Source organism: Meles meles, chromosome 5 (assembly GCF_922984935.1).
Source record: "Meles meles chromosome 5, mMelMel3.1 paternal haplotype, whole genome shotgun sequence".
Classification (NCBI taxonomy): Eukaryota; Metazoa; Chordata; class Mammalia; order Carnivora; family Mustelidae; genus Meles; species Meles meles.
Genome location: NC_060070.1, coordinates 100,987,299 through 101,012,994, shown reverse-complemented (window position 1 = coordinate 101,012,994; position 25,696 = coordinate 100,987,299). Strand labels below are relative to the sequence as shown.

Below are 25,696 nucleotides of genomic sequence, written 5' to 3'. Positions count from 1 at the left end.
ACCTTTTATTTTTGTCCCCCAAAGGGATAAATAAAAAGGCAGAAAATTCAAGTAACTTTATATGTAGAGTAAGGAAGTGAATATGAGCATTAGCAGTTACAAATGACACCTATAAAAATGTCTTTTTTTCTCCTAAAACATGATGCTTTCTATTTATTTGGTACTATGCTGGGTTTGGTTTCTTTCTATGAGAAGAAAACAGAACATTCCACTGCATGGTTTACTGAGAGGAACAAAAAGGAGATACATGACTGCTAGGTAAGAATGAAAAAAAAAAAAAAAAGAAAAATGCTTTCTCAGTTCTCAGGACCTTTCATACGAGTAGGGAAAGCGTGGAAATAAGCCACAGAAAGTTTTCAACCCTGTGGCTAAGGTTGTGAAGTAGGTTAATAGAAGGTGACCTCAAAATTTGTCTCCAAGAATTCTGGATTCCATTTTGGAAGCAAGAGCCATCAATCACACACCAATATTCTCTCAAACCTGACAACAGCAAACCTCACTATCCACACAGATTGATGGTTCACTTACTTCTGTGCTGCTCCTTTCTCACACATATTGCTGTGCTCCTTAATTACTCCTTACAGGTAAATCCGAACACAAAAAGCTTTAAATAGGAAACACCTAATAGATTTGGCTTTGGAATATGTGACATCCTTTTAGAAGACTTACCCTCCTTGCTACAATTTTATTAAAATCAGTGTATAATCCCAGAGGGTAAACCAACTGGAAATAAAAGTTCAAAAAAAAAATGGTAAGAGTGAAGCACTGGAGAAGAAAAAAGATTTGAGGTTTTAGAAGTGCCTTGAGTAAGTCACTGAGGAGGTAACACATGGACAGCGTAAAGGTGACGAGTACCATTCTAATTCCGAAGTGGTGGCACCCGTTCCCATGCTTATTCCCACGGCCACTGGGGAGAGCACCACCTCCTGGTCCACTCTTTTGCGTGCCTGACAGACTCCTCTAGAAAAGACGGTCATTGGCCAGGGACGTCTCTGTGATGCCACTATCACACTGACAGCTCTCTACCTAGAGCACAGCAAACTCTGGAGGCGTCTACAGGGGCCATGTAATACTCTGTAATGTAACGTCAGGGAACATAAAGTGGTTTCGTAACAGAACGTTAACCCTGAGGGCTTTCAAATCAGAGAGTCTGCTGAGCCTGATATGAAGTACACATTTATTGTGCAGCTTTGGCATCTGTACTACATTCACCTACCTGTACGTGACATGACAAGAATGATGGATCCAGATGAGTTTGTTGAACCTCTGGTGGCCACTGGAACACAGCTGGAGCCCCACATGAAAACTCTGATCTGCTTCTTGTACGGGGACACGACGGAAATATCTGTATTTGTAGTCAAGTGGTTTCTATAAAAGAAAAAGTGTGTGAGCTATCATGAACCCCCCCGAGAAGGGGGTTACATGTAACTATGACAGGCACCTATCATGCAAGGGTAAAGTAAAAGTTACATCTTCTCTACACACAGTAGGGGGGTCTTGGGTATCAAATGAAACCTGAAAAATGGTAAGCACTCTAAAAATAAGGTTTTCTCTCTCTCATCAGCTCAGTTACTCAACACAACCACCCCAAGATCCCCAGAGCCTTCCTGAGGCAGGCAGAGAAGCCAGCCACCAGTGGCCACAAGGTGAAGTGACTCCAATGAAACCCTGCCCTAACTAACACATGATGCCAGGGAAGAGAGGAGGATCTGATATAAGGAAAACATCCGAAAACCATATTAATTATAAAAGTATTGGGCAAGGGGCACCTGGGTAGCTCAGTGGGTTAAGCCTCTGCCTTCAGGTCAGGTCATGATCTCAGGGTCCTGGGATCGAGCCCCGCATCGGGCTCTCTGCTCAAAAGGGAGCCCTCTTTCCCCTCTCTCTCTGCCTGCCTCTGCCTACCTGTGATCTCTCTCTGTCAAATAAATAAATAAAATCTTAAAAAAAAAAAAAAAGCATTGGGCAAGTATTTATTCCAACTACATCACAACTGACTCCTTGCGTACCCATTTTTAAAACCAGTATTGAAAAACACATACAAGAAAAATTGTGAAAAAAAAATTAGGGCCTCAATGTGTTAGAGTTAAAAATATTCTGGAATGTAATAATTCAACAATATTTGCTTGGCATTTTTTTTCCCTTTTTGTAAGAACAGGAAGAAGGAAATTATCTTACTTTAGCTAATTTCCAGTAGAAATTGAAATTCTCTGTAAGAACATCCTTGAGAAAAAATGATCTATATAAGCTAACTTAGAAAGGAAATCCCTTATGATTCAAAATAGGGATAGCTAAAAAACATATTCAGGTATAACTTCACTAGTTATTTCATAGCACATTTTGGCTTTACATTTTCTAATGTAAAAAACCTAGACCAGAAAAAGAAATCACTTAGAGAAAAACAAGCTGATCCAATTAAAAAAAACCCCACATTTCAGAAAACCCTCCAGCTCTCTTCAGAGAGATGTTTTAAGTCAATAAACATTTTGTGTAACAGTATACATTATGGAACAGTATTTTCTTATCCTTTCTAATCAAGAATGCTTGAGTAAGTAGAGTACTGAAATAAACAGAGAACCATTAATTCCAATCACATACTCACCTCTTCTTTTTTCTTAGTTATCACAGCAAATACTTTGGTCTGATTGTCTGTATCTTGTGATAAGCGATAATGACCCAATAGAATTGCATCAGTTCTAAAAATTAAAAAGTACAATTTAAGTCCAAGTCTATTAATCAGTTGTTACATGTATTTAAATAATCTAGGAAGTAATGTGTTCTAACAGCGGTTACTCAACTTGCTCGAGAAGAATCAGCTAGGATGTGAGTAAATCTAATTTGCAAGGGTTCCGAGACCAAGACCAACTGAAGCACACTCCCTAAGCAGAGAGGCTCAGGCACCGGTGTTTTTCCTAAGGGCCCCTATGGAGTGCTGTTTTCATCAGCCGGTACTAAGTTAAGGAAGCGCTGGGTTATATTAACCTGCAAGTAACCACAGAAAATGTGAACTGGACAGACAACTACAGAAAAATACTACCTAGTATTCCTAGTTCTTAAGCGAGGAACAATGGACTGCGGCTCCTCGGGGGTTGTCAACACCATCACAAGGCCATCAGGGAAGAATCTTATGTACCTGTGTAAAAAGAAAAAGAACACCAAAAAACACCACACACACACACACACACACAGTATAAAATATGTCCTTGTTTCCTGGCACCTAAACCTGTTCACTGCTGTGAAATCAAACTAGAAATACCATGGGCCAAAAAACTGGCAAAACAACATTAAAACAAACATGACTCGCAACCCATGAGGCCAGTGAAAAAGAAGTGAAAACAGTCTGTTATTTTTCTTAGAGGGAACTGTCAAACTTTCAGTTTTATTCCTGAATAAAAATAAATATACCTCTGTTAAAACTGTTTTTTTTCCTAAAGCACTAATTAATTAAGGTCAAGAGTAAGACCTAATGATCATACACAGTAGTTCACATGTCTCCTTATTTCTCAAGGCCAGTAACATCTGATGGACAGTACGGTTGAAAGAGCACCAGCTAAGTTAAAAGGCAAATGAATCCCACCAAAAGCAAAAAACAATGAAGAGCTCTAAAATGTAAAGGGATTCGATTTAAAAGCTAGGAGGAATTAAATAATTTGTATTAACCTCTTGGTTCTTTAAGTTCAGTTCCTGTTACAAAACTGGAGAAAAGTACTGAGGGTCATTTTGTGGACAAATGCGAAGGCCACAAACAACAGTTGCCCAGTAACTAATGAACTAATACTTGGAGAGAGAGAATTTTTCACTCACTCAGTTTACTACAGTTGTACCTGTAATATTCCACTTGGTGCCAGGCTCTATAGAAACCATCAAGAGACTGTTCCCCTTGACGAATATATGTCGTTTTACTGATATATACTCCTATAAAAGAAAGTTTTGAGGTTTTTTAGTTTTGTGTGTTTTTTTACAGTTAAAATCAGCTAACATGTTTCCAGCTTTATTTTTATTGTGGTTTCCTTTAAGTATGATTAGAGTACTTAGATCTGTTACAGAAAGTTAAGACTGTGTACTTATCAAAATCAACATGCTAGACCACTATTTCTCCTAAGTTCTGAAGAGTTCAACTTACCATCAAACCGAACACGGGGCCTTTCTAAAAACATCTCCCTCCAGGATGTGTACGGAACAAGCTTAATACAGCTTCTGCCCCAAACTTTCAAGCAGGCCAAACGCCATATCTCAGGGTCTCTAGGTAATAAAAGCATAACATCAACTTATAAAAAAGGCTAAGTCCCTAAGCGCGGAAATATTTCTGCAAGAATTTGATGAGTACCTGCAAGGCATTGACCAGGGCTCTAGAGACAGATAAGGCAAAGACCTTGCTCTTTTCCTTGTAGGAAAGCAAACCATACTAAGAAAACAAAAGTTTCAGATAGTATGCTCAGTGCAAAAACAAATGAAGCAGGGTAAACAGGCAAGGACAGCTATGGTGGGGGAGGAGAGACTACTTCAGGCACAATGGCAGAGAAAGTACCTGGGCAGAAGCCATAGCAAGTGCACAGCTCTAGGTGGGAGGGTGTCTGGTGTGTTCGATGAGGACCACATGGTTGCAGCTAACTAAGCCAGGTTCACAGGCTGCATGACTGGAGGGGCAGTCGGGGGCTTACAAGCTATTTAGTGACATGGATGCCACTGAAGAGCTCTGAGTATGATTTAGGCTTTCTAACTCTGGTAGTCTGCTCTCTGGGTGCTCTAGGGGTCTAAGAGGGGAAGCAGGCCACTGCCATAATAACCCAGACCGGCTGTAATGGGCAGAACAAGAAGGGTCCCTGGACAAGGAGGAAATGTCAGATTAAAGATCTATTTTTAAGGTAGCACCAACAAGACTAGTTATGGGATTAGTGTAGAAAACTGAGTATTTTTTTTTTTTTAAAGATTTTATTTGAGAGACAGAGTGAACGAGAGAGAGAGTACAGCAGCAGAGGGAAAGGGAGAAGCAGGTTCCCTTGCTGAGCAGGAAGCCCGACACGGGGCTAGATCCCAGGACCTCAGGATTGTGACCCAAGCCGAAGGCAGACAGTTAACCAACTGAGCCAACCAAGTGCCCCACTAAGTATATATTTTTATGTAAAATATCCATGAAAGATTACCAGTCTCAAATCATTTTATACTAAACTATGATTATTCTTCACAAAGCAGTATTTTAAAAAGTACAGGATAACTTCAAATGGGCCAAAAGAAAATGCTAGTGCAATCTAAATTTAAGTCATTACCACGTAATGGTATTTAGAGTTATTGTGAAGATGACTCAAGTTTATTTTCCTAGCACAATTCTTTTTCCAAATCAGCTAGGATAGCATGCAAACTGCTCTATGGAAGTTATACGTGTGACTACATCTGCACCCTGGAAATCCAGTGCACTCTAGCCTTTAAGGGCTAGGGGGTTTGGGAAGATCACATAAATACAGCTTAGGCAAAACCGTCCATTCTGAGTTTTTACTGAGTATCGATCAAGTTTTTTTCTTTTTCGAAAGTGGCAAAAGGCTGTAATTCTTTCTTCACCCCTGCCTGAGTTATTTTAAAAAGATGAAGTACCTGGCACAGATATAGAATCCTCTGCACACCTGCGACAGCTGCTCTAATGACCTGAGGTCCAAGTCGCTAGACACCACCCATCGGAAGATGTACATCAGGACTTCCATCGGCAGCACTGCAAAGAAAACATCGTCCCTTCAGCGACCCTCCTTGGTTATTGGACGGTCTCACTCTCGGACACAGGCAGCTTCACTACTCCCTGACTCTGTGAATCACAGCCTCCGTATGGCTCAGAGAGTAATAAATGGTTTTGGACATCATGACACAATTTTTTTTTCAGTATAGAACAGATCAGAAGCTACTTTTATAAAGCACCTTTTCCTTCAAAAGATCATTTTAACACCAAGAAATATTAAAATAGTCCGATATGTATATATTTATACCAAATTATGTATGTATACGTAATCCATACTGCATTTGCCGACAAACTTATTTTCAAGTGTCTTTCTCTAGAAAACCCCATGACTAAACAACACTTAACATATGAAAAGAAAGAAACATTCATTTTTATTAAGATCTTTTTATTTATTTGAGTCAGAGAGTGTGAGCACAAGACAGAGGGGCAGAGGGAGAGAGTCTCAACTAGACTCCGAGCTGAGCGCAGAGCCCGACATGAGGTTCGGGACACTTGACTGACTGAATGGCCCAGGTGCCCCAAACACTCATTTTTAAGTATGTAGCCTCTGGGGTGCCTGGGTGGCTCAGTTGGTTAAGTGGCTGACTTGGGCTCAGGTCATGGTCCCAGGGTCCTGGGATCGAGCCCTGTCAGGCTCCCTGCTCAGCAGGGAGTCTGCTTATCCCTCTCCTTCTGCCTGCCTGTTGCTCCCTCTGCTTGTGCTCTCCCTCTCACTACCTCTCTCTGTGTCGAATAAAAAAATAAAATCTAAAATAAATAAATAAAAATGCAACCTCTCTCAGGCTGAAATGCCTCATGACACCTGTCTTCCTCTAATTTTCTTGGGCAGCTTCAACAACTCAGACACCCTTTTAAATCTTCACTGAATCAAGAAGGGCATCCTTGAACTGTACTCCAAACTCCTTTCAACTTCAGATTTTGAAAAGCTTATTACTATATGCAAACAGTAATTATAACTAGCTCTCCCAACATACTTTGAACTAGAGCAATTATTTGGCTAGTTATCTGACCCTGTAAGTTTGGAAAATTTAAATCTAAAGTGAAAGTGTGCCTCCCTGAGTTCTAATAGCCATGCACGCTTACCTGATATGTGAGTCTGATTGTTCTCCAGCTCAGGCTGACACAGTTTGAGCACAGACTCCTGGAACGTGAGCTGCTGCTGGAAGCATGACAAGAGGTCTGCCATCTTGCTGTCATCGTCATTATCTTCCATGCTGAAAAAGGAGGGAGGTGAATAAATTAAGTGCTTCACTCCACAAACGTAGAGCTTAGAAACTGATTTTCAAAAACAGTCCTTTCAAATCTGCTTTACAAAAAGTTATCTAAATGCAAACTCTTAACTACTTTTTTGATTTGATAAAAGTTTACTCTGCCTCACAAAGAAGGGCCATACCAAATTTTTTGGCGAAAAAAGCTTCAACCATTTTCATTCTTACCCAGAAAGAACTAGAATTTTGGATACAAATGTTGAGATTTAATTAGTCCATTTTACTGTAGAGATTTGAGTTAGTGAAAAAGATAATTTCAAATGATTTTTAAAAACTTATGTAAATATATTCCATACTAATGTGACTACAATCCATTCTAACTGGATAAAAATCAAATATACAGATGTCATCTGCGGTACTTACTTACCAAGAGTTTTCTAACAGATGTGCCTTACCACCCTACCTTAAGAGAGGAAAATATGTAATTTAAAAATCTTAGCAGGGTCCTCAAATCATCTACCAATCATCTAAACAAGGGTAATTCAGTGTTTAAAAAAAAAATCTGCCTTTAATTTTTATTGAATTAACCTTAAAAGCGATCAGATGTACAAAGCAGCTTAGATGAGATTAAGGTCTGAAGACCAGGAAGGGCTAATTATACCACAAGAAAGGCACGTGTGGCAGAGGCTAGATGGGTACAACGGCTGCTCTACCAGCACTTCACAGAAGGCAGAAAACAAGAACAAAACCAGGAGAGTGACTTTCAGGGATTATTAGACCTGATAAGAAAGAAACACCTTTATCCTTCAAGAACTTTCACAGCATCTGGGCTTGTACAAAGGGATGGGAGAAAAAAGAAATGCTTCTTGAACGTTTTTAATATAGCTTTTCTCAAGAGCACCTGCACTATTCCTCAAACTGGCCGAGAGCTGGGTCTAAATGCCCGCCAGGGTATAAGGAGGCTTAGAAAAAGCCACATGATTCATTTTGAGTTTCAACTACCTCACACTATTAAATTTCATTTGGTGAACAACACCATTAGCCTCCAAGTTCAGACAGACAGTTAAGACTAACTTCACTGGGATATTTTTATGATCCAAAGCTTGAGTGTTAATACTGCAAGCAGTTAAAAAAAACACTGGCAATGAGAACGTTATCCATAAAGGTAACTTAATTACTTCATGACGGAGGTAATACCCTAACATAATGGTAGTATTTTATTACTAAAAACACTATTTTCCTATGTATTGCTCATTTCTAACCTGACATTCTCTCGTGGGTAGAGAGACTCTCCTCCCTCTATTACCGGCAAATTGAGCTTTTGGAGATAGATTAAGCCAAAAACAATTTTCTATAATTGGCTTGCAAATCTTTTGATCTTTGTCCATGTAAAACTATCAATGCCGCTTTATGACTTTGATGCAAGAGGCATCTATCCAAAGAAACACAGCTTCTATCCTGCACCTGGGCTTTTAAACATAGTCTTAACAATGTCCTCCCAGATACCTTAAGAGAATAATAAAGTCTTGTTATAATTCAGCATTTTCTTAATAAAATGAAAAACCTTTTAAAAAAAATGTGTAACTTCAAACATATCAAAAAGGAGAAAAACTAGTTTGATGAAACCCCATGTACCCATCACCCAATTTCAACCATTATCAACATTTTGTCAGCTTTGGCCTAATTATATTTCCATAGATTTGACTTTTTAAAATAGGTTTCAGGAAGGTGAACTGTGTCTTTTAATTAACTTTCAATAATCACTGCTTTTATTTTTAAAAAAACTCTTGCCACCTTATCTTTGTTTTATCTGTTTAAAATGTGCATTTCTATATTTTAATCTTAAAATTTCCCTAACTAAAAAAAATTTCTACAACTTTATAAACAAGTCTTTATGCTAAAGACTATATAATTTAACAGAATTACCACCATCTTCTTATCATGTTAAGAGTCAACAGGGCAAAGACGCTTAACTTTAACAAACTCTATGTATTACTGTCTATCGAATTATATACGCACTAGCTGTTTCCAACGCCATCACCATCTGGAGACCGGGTATAAGTAATCTTGAACTCTATATCAGGTACAAGTTGCATAGCCCTACGATAAAACTTGATGGCTAAAAGAAGAAATAAAGCTAAATTAGCTATGACCACACATTTTTTGTCATTTCCTTTGATTACCTATAACTGTGGTTTAATTTGGTAACTTTCTTTACAAACAGCCAAATTCCTTTTTTCTACATGCAGTAGTAGTTCAGTGAACAAACTTATTTCCAAGCCTTACTACTTAGAAATAACCTTTTTTTCTAAAGCTAACACATTATAGCAGCTTAAGGATGGTTAGCCCTTCCCACCTTTTCCCTCAGCCTCGTAGTTAGAAGCAATCTTATGTGGTTGTCTTTCTTCACACTTTGGAAATGCAATTGCTGTAGACCCAAGAAAAACACTTTTAAGCAACCTTTTGTTTCTAGGATGCAGAGTTAAGGATAAAAAAAAGGCTTCCTACTAGGTAGAAGAAAGACTTTTTAAAAAAATTAACCTTCAAATCCAATTTCCTTTAGTCCAGCTGCCTATTACTTAGCTAACTAACATTTAAAACCTATTTTCTTATAAAGTTCCTGGCCAGGTGGTTTAGAGCTATGGTATTTCGCAATCTCTCCCACAAAGTGATACAACAGAACTTGAGACTGCAGAAGTCAACCAGCTCTTCTTCCTGTAGACAGACTCTATTCCATTCAATATATTCTGCTGTGTTCTGTTACTCTGGGTGAATTACTGTACACTAAATGGAGATGAGAATCTTACAAACTAACGAAGACTGTGGAGGGATCTCACCATTTGGGCTCTTTTAATACCTGAGTGAAAATATCACTAGAAGAAACTTGCGAATAAAATGCAGCAATCCTGAAAATGTTATTTTGAGGACATTTTCAAAGTGATTCAAGCACAAGCATTTTTTCCACGCCCCAATTATTAGCTTTACTATCACAAAATGGAAGCCTACTTACACACCTAATACAGTAAAATGCCCCACTGCTCTGTTTGTTTATGCATTTCTAATGGGTTAATAAAAGAGGTAATTAAAGCCGAGGGGTAATTCCTTAGTGTAAACTGTAAACTAGTAAATATATATATGTTCCAGAAACTATCTTTTATATTCCCCTCCTCTGCAGTAATTTTCACCCATAAAAGAATACACTATTTTAAAATGAGAAAGTTATTTTTAAGACCTTAATATAATGAAGAATTAATAAATACTGAAACCTAAACGTAGACCAATATGATGATGGTTCACAGCAATATTTTTTAAAAAGAGGTTATAGAGAAATACAATATTTAGTTTTGATTTGGTAGAAAACAATTTTAAATATAGGGAGACTAATGTCTACATACCAAATATATTCTAGTTAAAAAAAAAAAAAATTGTTCAGTAACTAAGAGTTGTTATTCAGAAATGTCACGACATATGATCCTGGGCCCTGAGTTTTTTTACCTTCATAGAGAGCTCCATTCTGTTCTTCTTCTACTGCTTTTAGGAAGAGTTCTCGAGCCTATAAAAATAGTGAAATGCAATTTTTGAAAGTCTATTTTAAAAATGAGTATGCATGGCAGTATAGCCTTTCTAACCAAGTGCCAGAATGATTGGACACCCACAGGCAAAGTAATGAACCATGACCTAAACCTCACATCTTACATAAAAATCAACTCAAAAATGGATCGTGGACTTAACTGTAAAATAAAAAACTTATAGGAAAAAGAATTTTTAAAATGTTGGAGACCTATGGCTGGGCATACTTGATCCAAAAAACACAATCCACAGAAGGAAAGGTTGATAAACTGGCACTCATCAACATTAAAAACTTTGGCTCCATGAAATACCCTGAGGATGAAAATGTAAGCCACAGGCTGAGAGAAAGAATGTACGAGCCATTTACTCAACAAAGGACTGTATTTAGAATAAAGAACTCTCAAAACTCAACAAACACAAGCAATGCAATTAGAAAAGACAATATATTATACAGAGAGGAGAGAAAGGTGGCAAACAGCACATGAAAAGATATTCAACATCATTAGCCACTAAGGAAATACAAATTAAGATCACAGTGAGGTATCACTATATGCCTATCAGAATAGCTAAAAAGGAGTGACAAGTGCTCGCTTCGGCAGCACATATACTAAAAAGGAGTGACAACCCCAAGGGCCGATGAAGCTGTGGAGATGCTGGACCACTCAGATACTGCTGCTGGAAACATAAAATGGTGCAGCCACCCTGGAAAACCTCTGGGCAGTTTCTTTTAACCAAATAGGCACTTACTATACAACCCAGCAACTGCACTCCTAGGCCAGAGAAATGAAAACTTACATTCATGCAGAAACCTGCACATGAATATTCGTAGCAGCCCTATTAATCACCAAACACTGGGAACAACCCAAATGTCCTTCAACTGGTGAAGAGTTCAACAAACTGGGGTGCACCCATACCGTGTAGTACCACTGAGCAATAAAAAGGAACAAACTACTGTTATACTCAAACCTGGATGGATCTCAGGGGAATTCTGGTGAGTGAAAAATGCCCCTCAGAAGGTTATATTCTGGAGGATTCCATTTTTGCACCATTTTTTGAATATCAAAGTTACAGAACTGGAGAAGAGATTAGTGACTGCCAGTGGGTAGGAATGGTGAGGGAGTGGGCGACAGGAGAGAACTACAAAGGTGCAGAAAAAGGGAGTCCCGTGGTGCTACCACAGTCCAGATCTCGATCATGGTGGTGGTTACAGGAAGCTACCCATGTACTATTTATATACATGCACATAAAAAAGTGCTTACAAATCTCGGAGGTCCGAATAAGCGCTGGGCATTATACCAATGTCTATTTCCTAGCTTCTGATATGGTACTATAGCTATGCAAGGTGTCACCACTGAAGAAGAAAGGGTGAAAGGTGCACGGGGCTTCCATGCACCTAGGTTTCTGTAATTATTTTCAAAATAAAAATTAAAACAAGATGAATATGGAAGTTTATAGTTATCATGGTAATTTCAATTACTTAATGCCAAATTGCTTGTAAAATATTTTGTGTAAACGTGAGAGCCTCTACGGAACAGGAAAAATGGAAAGTGTAATGTGCCTATGTCATGTAAGTACTAAAAAGAGGTTTATTCACCAGGTTTATTAGACAGCATTCCAAATACTTTCAGTGTGAGCACTTTCAAAGTTTTCCAGAAGAAGGAAATAATTAATGCATCATTATACATTGGTTCAACTCAAAATGTAACAAAATACTGCATTAAAACCTTTGCAAAGGTGTTAACATTTGAACAAGTTTTTTCTCCTTTTGGGTTTCTGCTAATAAATTCAGAAGCGTCGAAATTTTAGAGACCAAATGAATCTTGGGCATCTAGAAATTGCCAAAGACAGTTGCATAAAGACACTGTACCTCTAGAAAGAAGCCTGTGAGGGGAATGGTGGTATCATCCAAAGCACCTAGAAGTAGTAGTGAAGATGGACATACCAGTATACTTCTGCACATGAGGAAAAGTTTTATTTCATAAGTTACGTGCTTATGTCACCAGAATACAATTAAAATGATCACTTACTTACGACTCTGAAAATTCTCATGTGCAATTGAAAAAAAAAAAGTTCCTTTGTCACAATGTCCATAATACTTAACTTTTCTTCTTTTGCCAGTTCTTGCTTTCCTTTGGTGTCTGGTGCTTTCAGTAAAGAGCCTTTTGATGCTCTGCAAGGCCGAGTTTCTAAATTGCTAGAGCCTACACCTGGAGCAAGTTCAAACATCCACTGAGCTCGGAACATCTGGAGCTGTGCCTAAGGAAAGAAAAGGACTTTAGGGCTCACCAAGGAAGAGCAGCTCAGCCCTGGACAATTTATCAACAGGCCCGACATCAATTTCCATATAAATGCATACTTAAGACTAGAAAACATGGTCTTTTAAATTACTAAATCAATATCCATTCAACACGTTACCTTCTAAAATACTGTTCTGCTTAAATCTTTGAAAAAAAAAATCATGAAAAGTTGCCTGATTGTCTATATGGGAAAAATCTAATGGTATCAGAAAACCAAGTTCTGGTTAGAGTTGGAAAGATAAGCTGTCTCCTATGGGCTGAACATAAAAGCTTTCAAACATTTGTTTACCTGGAATACATCATCTACTAAACATGGAAAGTACTGTTAATAATTCTGTAGTTGATGGGGTGCCTGGGTGGCTCAGTGGGTTAAAGCCTCTGCCTTCGGCTCGGGTCATGATCCCAGGGTCCTGGGATCGAGCCCCTCATCAGGCTCTCTGCTCCACGGGGAGCCTGCTTCCTCCTCTCTCTCTCTCTGCCTCTCTGCCTACTTGTGATATCTGTCTGTCAAATAAAAAAAAAAAAATTCTGTAGTTGAACCCTAAGTCTTCCTTTCAAAAGGATCCTCTTTTTTTAAAAATTTTCTCTAATATATCTCATAAAAAAATTCTGAATATAGAAACTGAAGTTCCCCCGTGTGGTGGACTCTGCTGTGCTGCCCAGATCCCTTCAGCAATGAAGGCACTGATCAGCCCGAATGCTGGGACTGCTACAGAAACAGCCCTCAGCTGTCAGCCCATGTGGGCACTCGCCTACGCAGGATCACGCCTCTTCCCCGGCGATCTCTACCCAATGACTGATCAACAGCTGATCGAAGTGTGAAAGGCTCTAGTTCCTCCATACTCAGAACTCCCACAGAATTGGCTGAAATGGTCCATTAAGACGGTACAGCAGTTAGACTTATGTAGCTTATGTACTCTTATGTACTCTTATTCAAAATAAATCAATCTTTAGAAACGAACTGCTTGATCAAAGGAAATGTATGTTTTTCATCTTGTTCCATGTTGCTAGTCTGCCCTCCAAAAAAGCTGTAGCAATTTACACTTCCTGTGCACTGCCTGAATGTCCTCAAAGACTAGACAACAAAGGGCACTGTTCACCAATGTGATTAAGAAAAATCTCAGTGTAGATTTAATCTGTATGTTATGAATCATGAGACTCTCTCTTCAAATATTTAATAGCCATTTATATTATTTTTTCCATTAGTTGTCCATTCGTATCTTTCTATCTTGTGTCATTTATATTAATTTATAAGGATGTTCCATATACTGAGGGTGGGTATCAATCCTCTGCCAGTACATGGTAAATAGTTCTCCCAGCTAATCATTTCTCTCAATTTATGATGTCTCTTCTACATATAGGTTTTAACTTTTGGGTGATCAAATCTGTTAATCTTTTTAAGGTGATGGGTAAGTTATGTCTTATTTGGAACATTTTAAACTCATGTATTGAACCTCATAATGGCAATTATTATCTTCAGTGTGAGCACTTTCAAAATTTTCCAGAATAATAATTTGTGCATCACTACACATCTGTTCAATGCAAAATATAACAAAATACTGAATTAAGACCTTTGCAAAGGTGTTAACATTTGAACAAGTTTTTTCTCCTTTTGGGCTTCTGCTAATAAATTCAGAGGCATTGACCTTTTAGAAACCAAGTGAATCTCAGGGGTCCAGAAATTACCAACAAGAGTTCCACGAAGATCGTGTATCTGTAGGAAAGCGCCCATAAGGAACCCGTGATACTTCAGTATCATCCAAAGCACCCAGAAGAAGTAGTGAGGGACAGACTGGACCTGCTGCTTGTGGAAGCTGGTGAAAGGGAGGATCCCGAGCTCACCTTCTCCAACAGACATACCAAGACAACATCTACCACAACTCATTCCGTAAATGACCTGAAGACGCAGAACAGATCTTCCACAGCTAGTTACAGAGAGAAGACCACCTCGCAAAGGGTAAGAGGGGCAGAGATAACAGCTGGGAACCAAATCCCCAGGAAGACTAACAACTAACAGGAGGGACATCACAAGCATAGAGGAGTGAGGGGATCAAACCCCATACCAGCCCTGGGAAGAGGAGTCCCCATTACATCTGGCTTTGAAAATCAGTGAGGCTTAATTCCAGGAGACCCAGAGAGCTAATGGAAAAGGAGTCTCCATCCTTAAAGGGCCAGCACACTAAAAACTCTACCAGGAAATAGCACAGAAGTAGCACTTTGCAAATGCTGGGATATATGTAAAGGGCATTTATTAACTAATTCTAGGACATGTGCCAAAGGGGTGGGTATTTGCAGGAGAGTTCTCCAGGAACAAAAGTGCTGGTAGGTGCCATTTTTCTTCCCTCCCCTAGCCTGGATAGTTGCATGCATGCAGGAGCTAATTCTAACACTATCCACCTCCCTTGCTAGCACTTTGTGCCCAGCTGCTGCATTTACCTGTAGACCTCCCACCCTAGTAGGCACCCATCCAAAACAGCTCTATGCCTGCTACAGCCAGCAAGGCAGCCCTGGCCAGTACCAACAAACCTTCTAGGGACTCCTATCATGGGAAGGGAGATAACCCCACACAATAACATGTCAATCCCTGCAACCAGCCTCTTTGCTGGCAGTGCAGGAAGTAAGCCCTGACCTTTTGTGTGCCTGCAACTGTCAGAGTAGCAGTTAACTGCAGACAGCCATTGTGAAGACTGACTCCAACAACTATAAAGCCCATGGGAGCCAGGCATCTAACAGCACCAGGAGCAAAACCTGCCCAGGGCACCTGCAGGAAGAAAATCACTGGAAGGAAGTAGATCACTGAAAGCAATGGACTGAGGGCAGTCCAATCCACCAGCATGCCCGTATCAATCACAGCTCATCCACAAGAGGGGGGCAAACACAGCCTACACAGCTCATGGTGTGACTAGCTCTGGTGACCAGGGGACTGAGCTACAGGGCACCTCAGGACTTCTTTCACACAAGGCGACTACTTTCAAGACCAAGACATGTAAATGACTATCTAATACAAAGAAACTCAGAGAGTCAGACAAAATGAAGAGACTGAGGAAAATGTCTCAAATGAAAGAATAAGACAAAAATCGCCACCGGGGAAAACAAACAAACAAATAAACAAACTAAATGAAAACAAGATAAGCAATGTGCTTAATAAAGAGTTCAAAGTATTGGTCATAAAGATACTCAACAAACTTAAAAATGGGTGAAATCAGTGGGAACTCAACCAAGAGATAGAAAATATAAAAAAGAACCAATCAGAGCCAAAGAACTCAGTAACTTAAATGCAAAATACACTAGAGAGAATCAGATCAGAGGACACAGAAGAATGGATCAGTGATGCAGAAGACAGGGTAATGTAAAGCGACCAAGCTCAATAGCAAAATGGAAAAACAATAATAAAAAAGAATGGGTTGGGGCACCTGGGTGGCTCAGTGGATTAAGCCGCTGCCTTCGGCTCAGGTCATGATCTCAGGGTCCTGGGATCGAGCCCCGCATCGGGCTCTCTGCTCTGCAGGGAACCTGCTTCCTCCTCTCTCTCTGCCTGCCTCTCTGCCTACTTGTGATCTCTCTCTCTGTAAAATAAATAAATAAAATCTTTAAAAAAAAAAAAGAATGGGTTAAGCGACCTCAGCAACATCACTGAGTGTAGTAATATTTGTATTATAGGGGTTCCAGATGGCGGGGACAACAACTCATTGCAAGAATACCTGAAAAATTCCCTAATCTGGAGAGGGAAACAGATACCCATCCAGGTCTAGGAAGCACAGAGAACCCCAACAAGATGAACCCAAGTAAGTCCACACCAAGGCCCATAATTAAAATGGCAAAAAATATAAAGAGAGAATCTTAAAAGCAGCAAAGAAAACAGTTCTATATGAGAAACCCCATCAAGCTATCAGTTGATTTTTCAGCAGACTTCACAGGCCAGAAGGGGGTGGCATGCTGCAATCAAAGTGCTAAAAGGAATAAAACCTACAACCAATACTCTACTCAGCAAGGCTATACTCAGAACGGGGGAGAGTTTTCCAGATAGAAAAAAGTTAAAGAAATTCATCACCACTAAACCAGCCTTATAAGAAATGTTAAAAATAATCCTGTAAGTGGAAAGAAAAGGTCAGATCTAGAAGAAGATATTAACAAAAAAAAATTTACTGGTAAAAGCAAACATACAGTAAAGGTAGTAGGTTAACACTTGTGAAGCCAGCATGAAAGGTGAACAACTAATGTAATAAAATCAACTATATCCATAAAGGTTAGGCAAGGGATACACAAACTAAAAAGATGTAAAATAAGACATCATATACAAAGAACAGGGAATGGGTAATGAAAATTTAGTGCTTTAGAATGCATTTGAACTTAAGTGACCATCAACTGAACACAGACTGGTACATGCACAGGATGTGATAAATGAACCCATGGTAATGGATACACAAAAAATAAAGAGGAAGGAATCTAAACATAACACTAAAGAAAGCTATCAGTCACAAGGGAAGACAGCAAGAGAAGAAAAAAGGAACAGAGAAAAGCTACAAAACCCCAAAAACAAAGAACAAAATGGCAGTAAGAGTATACTTATCAACAAGTACTTTAAATGTAAATGGACTAAATGCTCCAATGAAAAGACAGGGTGTTGGATGGATAAAAAAACAAGACCCACCTATATGCTGCCCAGAAGAGACTCACTTCAGAGTCTGAAAGATGGTGGCAGATTAGGAGGACACTAGGATTGCTTCATCTTTCCAATACAACTAGATAACTATCAAATCCACCTACACACTTCAGAAATTGACCTGAAGACTGGCAGAACAAACTCCACAACTAATGGCAGAGAAGACGCAACATCAAAGAAGATAGGAAGCGTGGAGACACAGCTTGGGAGAGAAAGAGATCACGGGCACTGCAGGGGGGAGGGAGTCGCAGGTGCAGAGAAGGGCTAGAGACAGACTAGCACACAGGGGAGAGCACAGTGTGGACACTTGCTACCTAACTTGCTTATACCAAACCCCACCACCCCATGATCCACAGGTACCATTCACAACTGCCTCAGTCCCATTGTGGCAGGCCCCTTCTTCCCCAGTAGTGCAGCCCAAACCCCTGCTCACACCATGTTTCCTGACCCAGGAGTTTTATAGGGCCTCAGTTCTGGTGGCAGTGGTGACAGCTGTCGTTTCATAAGCAGACCAGAGCATACCTGGTTAAAATGCAACACATTCAGGCCAGGGACCAAACACTGCCCATAACAGCCAAAGGAGCCTCTGCAGACTGGCCTGAAGGATAAAGCGGCCAGGACACAACAGCAGAGTGCACAGAGCACACACTGGAGACACTCCCTGAAGCACCAGGCCCTGGGGAACAGGAGACACCAGACTGCAGAGCACTACAGGACCTCTTCTTCATAAGGCCATCACCCTCAAGAATAGGAGACACAGCTGACTTTCCTAACACACAGAGGCATGCATAGAGACTTAGACAAAATGAAAAGACAGAAGGATTTGTCCCAAATGAAAGAAAAGGACAGGGGCACCTGGGTGGCTCAGTGGGTTAAGCCTCTGCCTTCGGCTCAGGTCATGGTCTCAGGGTCCTGGGATGGAGCCCTGCATTGGGCTCTCTCTCAGAGGGGAGCCTACTTCCTCCTCTCTCTCTGCCTACCTCTCTACCTACTTGTGATCTCTCTGTCAAATAAATAAACAAAATCTTTAAAAAAAAAAAAAAAAAGAAAGAAAGAAAAGGACAAGGCCATGGCCAGAGATTTAGGTGAAACAGATATGAGTAACTTGCCTGACAGAGATTTAGTAATGATCATAGAGATATAGAGAATAAATATAAATATTTAAAATTAAAAATAAATAAATATAAATAGAGAATAAAGTAATGATCATAAAGATATTCACTGGACTCAAGAAGAGTAAAAGACATCAGTGAAGTCATTAACACAGAGATAAAGAATAACAGAGAAAAAGGATTCGATAAACGAAATGAGAAACACATTTGATGGAACAAACAGCAGCTGGAAGAAACAGAACGAATCAATGACCTAGGAGACAGAATAATGGAAAGTAATAAAGCTGAACAGAAGAGAAAAAAGAATTATGCAAAATGAGAAAGAATACACATTCTTTTCAAGTGCACATGGAACGTTCTCCAGAATAGATCACATGTTAGCCTAGAAAACAAACCTCAACAAATGCCAAGAAGAGTGGAGTCATACCGTGCATCTTTTCTGACCATAACATGATGACACTAGAAGTCAAACACAAGAAAAGATTTGGAAAGACCACAAATACATGGAGATTAAATAACATGATACTAAACAATGAATGAGTCAACTAGGAAATAAAAGAAGAAATTTAAAAAGTACATGGAAACAAATAAAAACAAGAACACAACTGTCCAAACCTTTGGGATGCAGCAAAATTGGTACTAAAAAGTAACTTTATAGCAACGTAGGTCGCCTCAAGAAGACAAATCTCAAATAAACAACCTAACCTTACACCTAAAGGAGCTAGAAAAAGAACAAACAAAACCTAAAACCAAAAAGAAGGAAATAGTAAAGATTAGAGCCTAAATAAATGATAAAGAAACTAAAAAAAAAAAAAAAAAAACAATAGAACATATCAATGAAACCAGGAGCAGAGTCTCTGGAAAAAAAAAAAAAAAAACCCATAAAACGGATAACTCTCTAGCCAGACTTATCAAAAAAAAGAGAAAGGATCAAATAAAACCACAAAGGAGAGAGGAGAAATAACAACCAATACCACATAAATACAAACAATTATGGGAATATCATGAAAAACTATTATGCCAACAGACATCTAGAAGAAATGCATAAATTCCTAAATACATAAACTACTAAATCTGAAAAAGAAAAAGAAAATTGAACAGACTGATAATTAGCAAAGAAACCGTAAGAAGAAAAAGCAAAAAGAAAACCTCTTAACAAACAAAATCCAGGACCAGATGGCTTCACAGGGAATTCTACCAAACATTTAGTTAGTAATAATTGTGCCTAAGATAAACTTCATTGGCTTTAATACTGCTGCTGCACAAAGCTCTACCAAACATTTAAAGAAGAATTAATACCTATTCTTTTCAAACTATTCCAAAAAGTAGAAGAGGAAGGAAAACCTCCAAATTCATTTGAAGAAGCCACCATTACCCTGATAACAAAACCAGATAAAAGCACCACTAAAAAAGAGAACTACACACTGGGTGTTGTGCAAAAAGAATGAATACTGTTACGCTGAAAAAATTAATAAAAAGGGGAAAAAAAAAAAAAAAAGAACTACAGGTCAACATCCCTGATGAACATAGATACAAAAATCCTCAACAGAAACCAACAAATGGAATCTAACAATACAGTAAAAAAAAATCATTCACCACAATCAAGTAGGAGTTATTCCTGGGTTGCAAGGTGGCTCAATACTTGCAAATCAATCAATGTGATACATCATATCAATAATGGGAAGGATAAGAACCATATAATCGTTTCAACAGATGCAGAAAAAGCATTTGACAACGTACAGCATCCATTCATGATTAAAACCCTCAACAAAGTAAGTTTAGAGATACATATGTCAACATAATTAAGGCCATATATGAAAACCCCACAGCTATATGGTCAATTAATCCTTGACAAAGCAGAAGAGTATCCAATGGGAAAAAAATAGTCTCTTCACAAATGGTGTTGGGGAAAACTGGATAGCGACATGCAAATGAAGGAAACTGCATCATTTTCTTATACCCTACACAAACATAAATTCAAAATGGATTAAAGACCTAAATATGAGCTCTGAAACCTTAAAAACCCTAGAAAAGAGTAAAGACAGTACTTCCTCTGACACTGGCCATACCAACTTTCTTCTAGATAAGTCTCCTGAGCTAAGGAAAACAAAAGCAAAAATAAACTATTGGGGAACTACATCAAAATAAAAAGCTCTGGGGCACCTGGGTGGCAGAGTCAGTTAAGCGTCCAACTCTTGGTTTCACCTCAGGCTGTGATTTCAGGGTCGTGAGATCAAGTCCTGCATTGGGCTCCACACTAAGTATGGTGGCTGCTTAAATTTCTCTCCCTCTCCCCACTTCCTTGCCCCTCCCCCATGCACTATCTCTCTAAAATAAATTAATCTTAAAAAAATAAAATTAAAATCTTCTCCACAGCAAAAGAAACAATCAACTAAACTAAAAGGCAACCTGTGTAATGGGAAAAGATATTTACAAATGACATATCCACAATTAAGAACCAGTTAGTATCCGAAAAAGATAAAGAACTTAGAAAACTCAACACCCCCAAAAAACCAAAGAATACAATTTGAAAATGAGAAGACAGACATTATTCCAAAGAAAAATCCAGATGGCCAAAAAACACATGAAAAGATACTCAACATCACTCATCATCAGGGAAATGCAAATCGAAACTACAATAAGGTATCATTTCACACCATCAGAATGGCTAAAATCAACAACGTAAGAAACAACAGATGTTAGTGAGGACATGGAGGAAAAGGAACTGTTGGTAGAAATGTAAACTGGTGCAGCCACTGTAGAAAACAGTTTGGAAGTTCCTCAAAAAATTAAAAATAGAACTGTTCTTCAATTCAGCAAGTGCACTACTGGGTACTTACCCAAAGAATACAAAAACACTAATCCAAAGGGATACATGCACCCCTATGGTTACAGCAGCAAAATGTACATCAGCCGAGATACAGAAGCAGCCCAAGTATATCCATCAATTGATGAATGGATAAAGATGTGGTATAAATAGACACTGGAGTATTATTCAGCCATTAAAAAGAATGAAATCTTGGGGCGCCTGGGTGGCTCAGTGGGTTGGGCCTCTGCCTTCAGCTCAGGTCATGATCTCAGGGTCCTGGGATCAAACCCCGCATCGGGCTCTCTGCTGAGCGGAGAGCCTGTTTCTCCCCACCCCTCTCTGCCTGCTTGTGATCTCTGTCAAATAAATAAATAAAATCTTTTAAAAAAAGAAAAGAAAGAAAAGTATTATATAATAGTGTGAAACGGATAAAAGGATCAATCCAAAAAAAGATATATTACAAATACCTATGCATCTAATATAGGAGAACTTAAATATATAAAACAAAAATTAACATAGAAAAAATGGACAGTAACACAATAATAGTAGGGGACATGAACACCTCATTTACATCAATGGACAGATCATCCAGACAGAAAAACAATAAGGAAACAAAAGTCAATCGATACTGAAAAAAAAAAATCAATCTACACAGGAGACCAGCTGGACTTAACAGATACATACAGAACATTTCAACCAAAATCAATAGAATACACATATTTTTCATGTGTAAATGAAATGCCCTCCAAGACAGATCACATGCTAGGCCACAAAATAAGTCTCAATAAATTTGGAAAGTTTGAGATAGTTACCAGAGGGGAAGTGGATGAGAGGATGGGTGAAATAGGTGATGGGAGTTAAGGAGTGTACTTGCTCTAGTGATCACGCACAGGATGATGTCTGGAATTGTTGAATCACTATATTGTACACCTGAAACTAATATAATACTGTACATTAACTATGTTGGAATTAAAATAAAAAATAAAAAATAAAATGTTTGAAATTATTATCAAGCATTTTCTCTGACCACAACACTATGAAACTAGAAATCAGTTACAAGGGAAAACAATAACCACATAAGGGACTAAATAACACATTACTAAACAACCAAAAAATCAACAAAGAAATCAAGGAAGAAATAAAAAAAAATACATGGGAGACAAATGAAAATGGAAATACAATGGTCTAAAATCTTTGGGATGCAGTTGAAAGTAGTTCTAAAAGGGAAATTCATAGTGATACAAGTTTCTACTCAAGAAATAAGACAAATCTCAAAAAATCTAACCTGACATCTAAAGAAACCACAAAAGAACAAAGCCCACAGCTAGTACAAAGAAGGAAATAATAAAGATCAGAACAGACATATATGAAACAGACTAAAAAACCAACAGAAAGAATCAATGAGACGAAGAGCTGGTTTTTTCAGAGAAAAAAAAATTGGCCAGACTCATCAAAACAAAAACAGAACTCAAGGAACTTCAGAAATAAAGGAGGAGAAATAATAACGGACACCACAGAAATACAAAGAATTGCGAGATAATATTATGAAAGAGTATGTGCCAACAAACTGGACAACAAGTAGAAGAAATGGATAAAGTCCTAGAAAAATATAGTCTTTAAAACTGAATCAAGAACAGAAAATTTGAACAGATCAATTACCCTAACATTTGATCTGGTAATTGAAACACTCCAACAAACAAAAGTCCAAGAATGGATGACTTTTCAGGTGAATTTCAACCATTTTTTTTTCCTATCAAGCGTTTAAAGAAGAATACATACCTATTCTTCTCAAACCATTTCAAATACAGAAGAGGAAGGAAATTTCCCAAATTTACTCTACAAGGTCAGCATTACCGTGACACCACAAAGAAAAGGAAAATTACAATAAAAGAAAACTACAGGCCAAACTACAGGTCATCCAATGACCCCAGATGTACAAATCCTCAACAAAATATTAGCAAACTGAATTCAGTAATACATTACAAGGATCATGCACCACAATCAATGGAATTTATTTTAGGGATGCAAAGGTCTGATTCAATATCTGCAAATCAATGTGATACTTCACTCTAACAAGAGGAAGTATAAAAACCGTATGATCACCTCAACAGATGCAGAAAAGTATTTGATAAAATTCAGCATCCATTCACAATAAAAACTCTCTGAACAAATGGGTTTAGAGGGAACATACCTCAACATAATAAAGGCCGTATATGACAAACCCACAGCTAATATCATACTCAGTGGTGAAAAATCCAAAGTTTTTCCCCTAAGATCAGGAACAGGACAAGGATGCTCACTCACCACTTTCATTCAACATAGTACTGGAAGTGCCAGTGGCAGCAATCAAACAAGAAATAAAAGGTATCCATGGGGTGCTTGGTGGCTCAGTTGGTTAAGTCGGTCAAACTCTTGAATTTGGCTCAGGTCATGATCTCAGCGCCATGGGATCAAGCCCCTGTGGCAGGCTCCATGCTGGGCACGGAGCCTGCTTGCGACTGTCTCCCTCTTCCCTGTACCCGCAAACACGTGTGCATTCTCTATCTCTAAGAAAAAAAAATAACTAAAAAATTATCCATATTGGTAAGGAAGGAGTAAACTGTCACTATTTCCAGATATATATAGGAAATCCTAAAGGCTCCATCATGAAACTATTTCAGTAATAAATGAATTTAATAAAGTTGCAGGATACAAAATGAATATATAGAAATCTGCTATATTTCTGTACACTAAGAACAACGTAGCAAAAAAAGAAATTAAGACGACAATCCCATCTGCAACTGCACCTGAAAGAAATTATCTAGGAATAAACTTAACCAAAAAGGTGAAGGAGCTGTATTTTAAAAATTATAAGATGCCGATGAAAGAAATGGAAGACAATACAAATAAATGGAAAGACATGCCATGCTCATGGATTAGAATTAATACTGTTACAATGCCCACACTACCCAAATCAAATCTACAGATTCAATGCAATCCCTGCTAAAATACCAATAGTATTTTTCGCAGAACTAGAACAAATAATCCTAAGATTCATATGGAACCCCAAGGACCCTGAAGAGCAATCATGAGAAAGAACAAAGTTTGAAGAGGTATCATAACTCTCTGGATTTTAAGATATACTACAAAGCTATGGTAATCACAACAGTATGAGACTGGGACAAAAACAGATACAAAGATCAACAGAATAGAAGAGAGAGCCCAAAAATAAGCCCACACTTAAATCGTCAATCTACAATAAAGGAGGCAAGAATACGCCAGGGGGACAAGACAGTCTGCAATAAATGGTGCTGGGAAAGCTGGACAGCTACATGCAAAGGAATGAAACGGGACCGTTTTCTCGTATCACACACAAACAGAAACTCAAAGACCTAAATGTGAGACCTGAAACCACAGAACTCCTAGAAGAAAACACAGGCAGTAATCTCTTGGACACTGGCCTTACTAACATCTTTATGGATATGTCTCCTTAGGTAAGAGAAACAAAAACAAAAATAAACTATTGGGACTACATCAAAATAAAAAGCTTCTCCATAGCAAAGGAAACATCAATAGAAAAAAAGACAACCACTAATGGGAGAAGAGATTTGCAAATAATCCAAAATATATAAAGAATTTATACAACTCAATACTAACAAAACAAATAATCCCTTAAAAATGGGTTGGGGGCGCCTGGGTGGCTCAGTGGGTTAAGCTTCTGCCTTCTGCCCACGTCATGATCTCAGGGTGCTGGGATCGAGCCCCACATGGGGCTCTCTGCTCAGTGGGGAGCCTGCTTCCCTTCCTCTCTCTCTGCCTGTCTCTCTGCCAACTTGTAATCTGTCAAAAAACAAACAAACAAACAAAAAAACCTTAAAAAAAATGGGTAGAAGACTTGAATAGACATTTTTCTTAAAAAAAGACAGTGGCCGACCGGTACATGAAAAGATGTTCAACATCTGGGCGCCTGGGTGGCTCAATGGGTTAAGCCTCTGCCCTCGGCTCAGGTCATGATCTCAGGGTCCTAGGATCAAGCCCCGAACTGGGCTCTCTATTCAGTGGGGAGCCTGCTTCCGCTTCTCTCTCTGCTTGCTTCTCTGTCTACTTGTGATCTCTGTTTGTCAAATAAATAAATAAAATCTTTAAAAATAAATTTAAAAAATTATAAATAAGTCACAGATGAAAAGCACAGCATGGGGAATACAGCCAACGATACTATAATGACATGTAGACAAATGGTTTTAAAAAAAAAGAAAGTCTGGGCGCCTTGGTGGCTCAGTCGTTAAGTGTCTGCCTTCGGCTCAGGTTATGATCCTAGGGTCCTGGGATCGAG

At 38.7% G+C, this 25,696-nt stretch overlaps 1 protein-coding gene across 2 annotated transcripts in view; it reads right to left on the bottom strand.

Moving 5' to 3' along the window:
* FBXO9 (F-box protein 9) overlaps nt 1–25,696 on the bottom strand; it is a 36,891-nt gene that overhangs the window by 7,061 nt on the left and 4,134 nt on the right. Inside the window, exons 3-12 of one of the 2 annotated variants that reach the window (XM_046005027.1) lie at nt 12,604–12,759; nt 10,429–10,486; nt 8,953–9,052; nt 6,809–6,939; nt 5,590–5,704; nt 4,124–4,242; nt 3,825–3,915; nt 3,038–3,133; nt 2,603–2,696; nt 1,217–1,368 (exon numbers count right to left, since the gene is read on the bottom strand). In XM_046005027.1, the coding sequence (XP_045860983.1) occupies nt 1,217–1,368; nt 2,603–2,696; nt 3,038–3,133; nt 3,825–3,915; nt 4,124–4,242; nt 5,590–5,704; nt 6,809–6,939; nt 8,953–9,052; nt 10,429–10,486; nt 12,604–12,759 (1,112 nt within the window). The remainder of the gene's footprint in view (nt 1–1,216; nt 1,369–2,602; nt 2,697–3,037; nt 3,134–3,824; nt 3,916–4,123; nt 4,243–5,589; nt 5,705–6,808; nt 6,940–8,952; nt 9,053–10,428; nt 10,487–12,603; nt 12,760–25,696) is intronic. The other variant, XM_046005028.1, reaches the window with a different exon arrangement.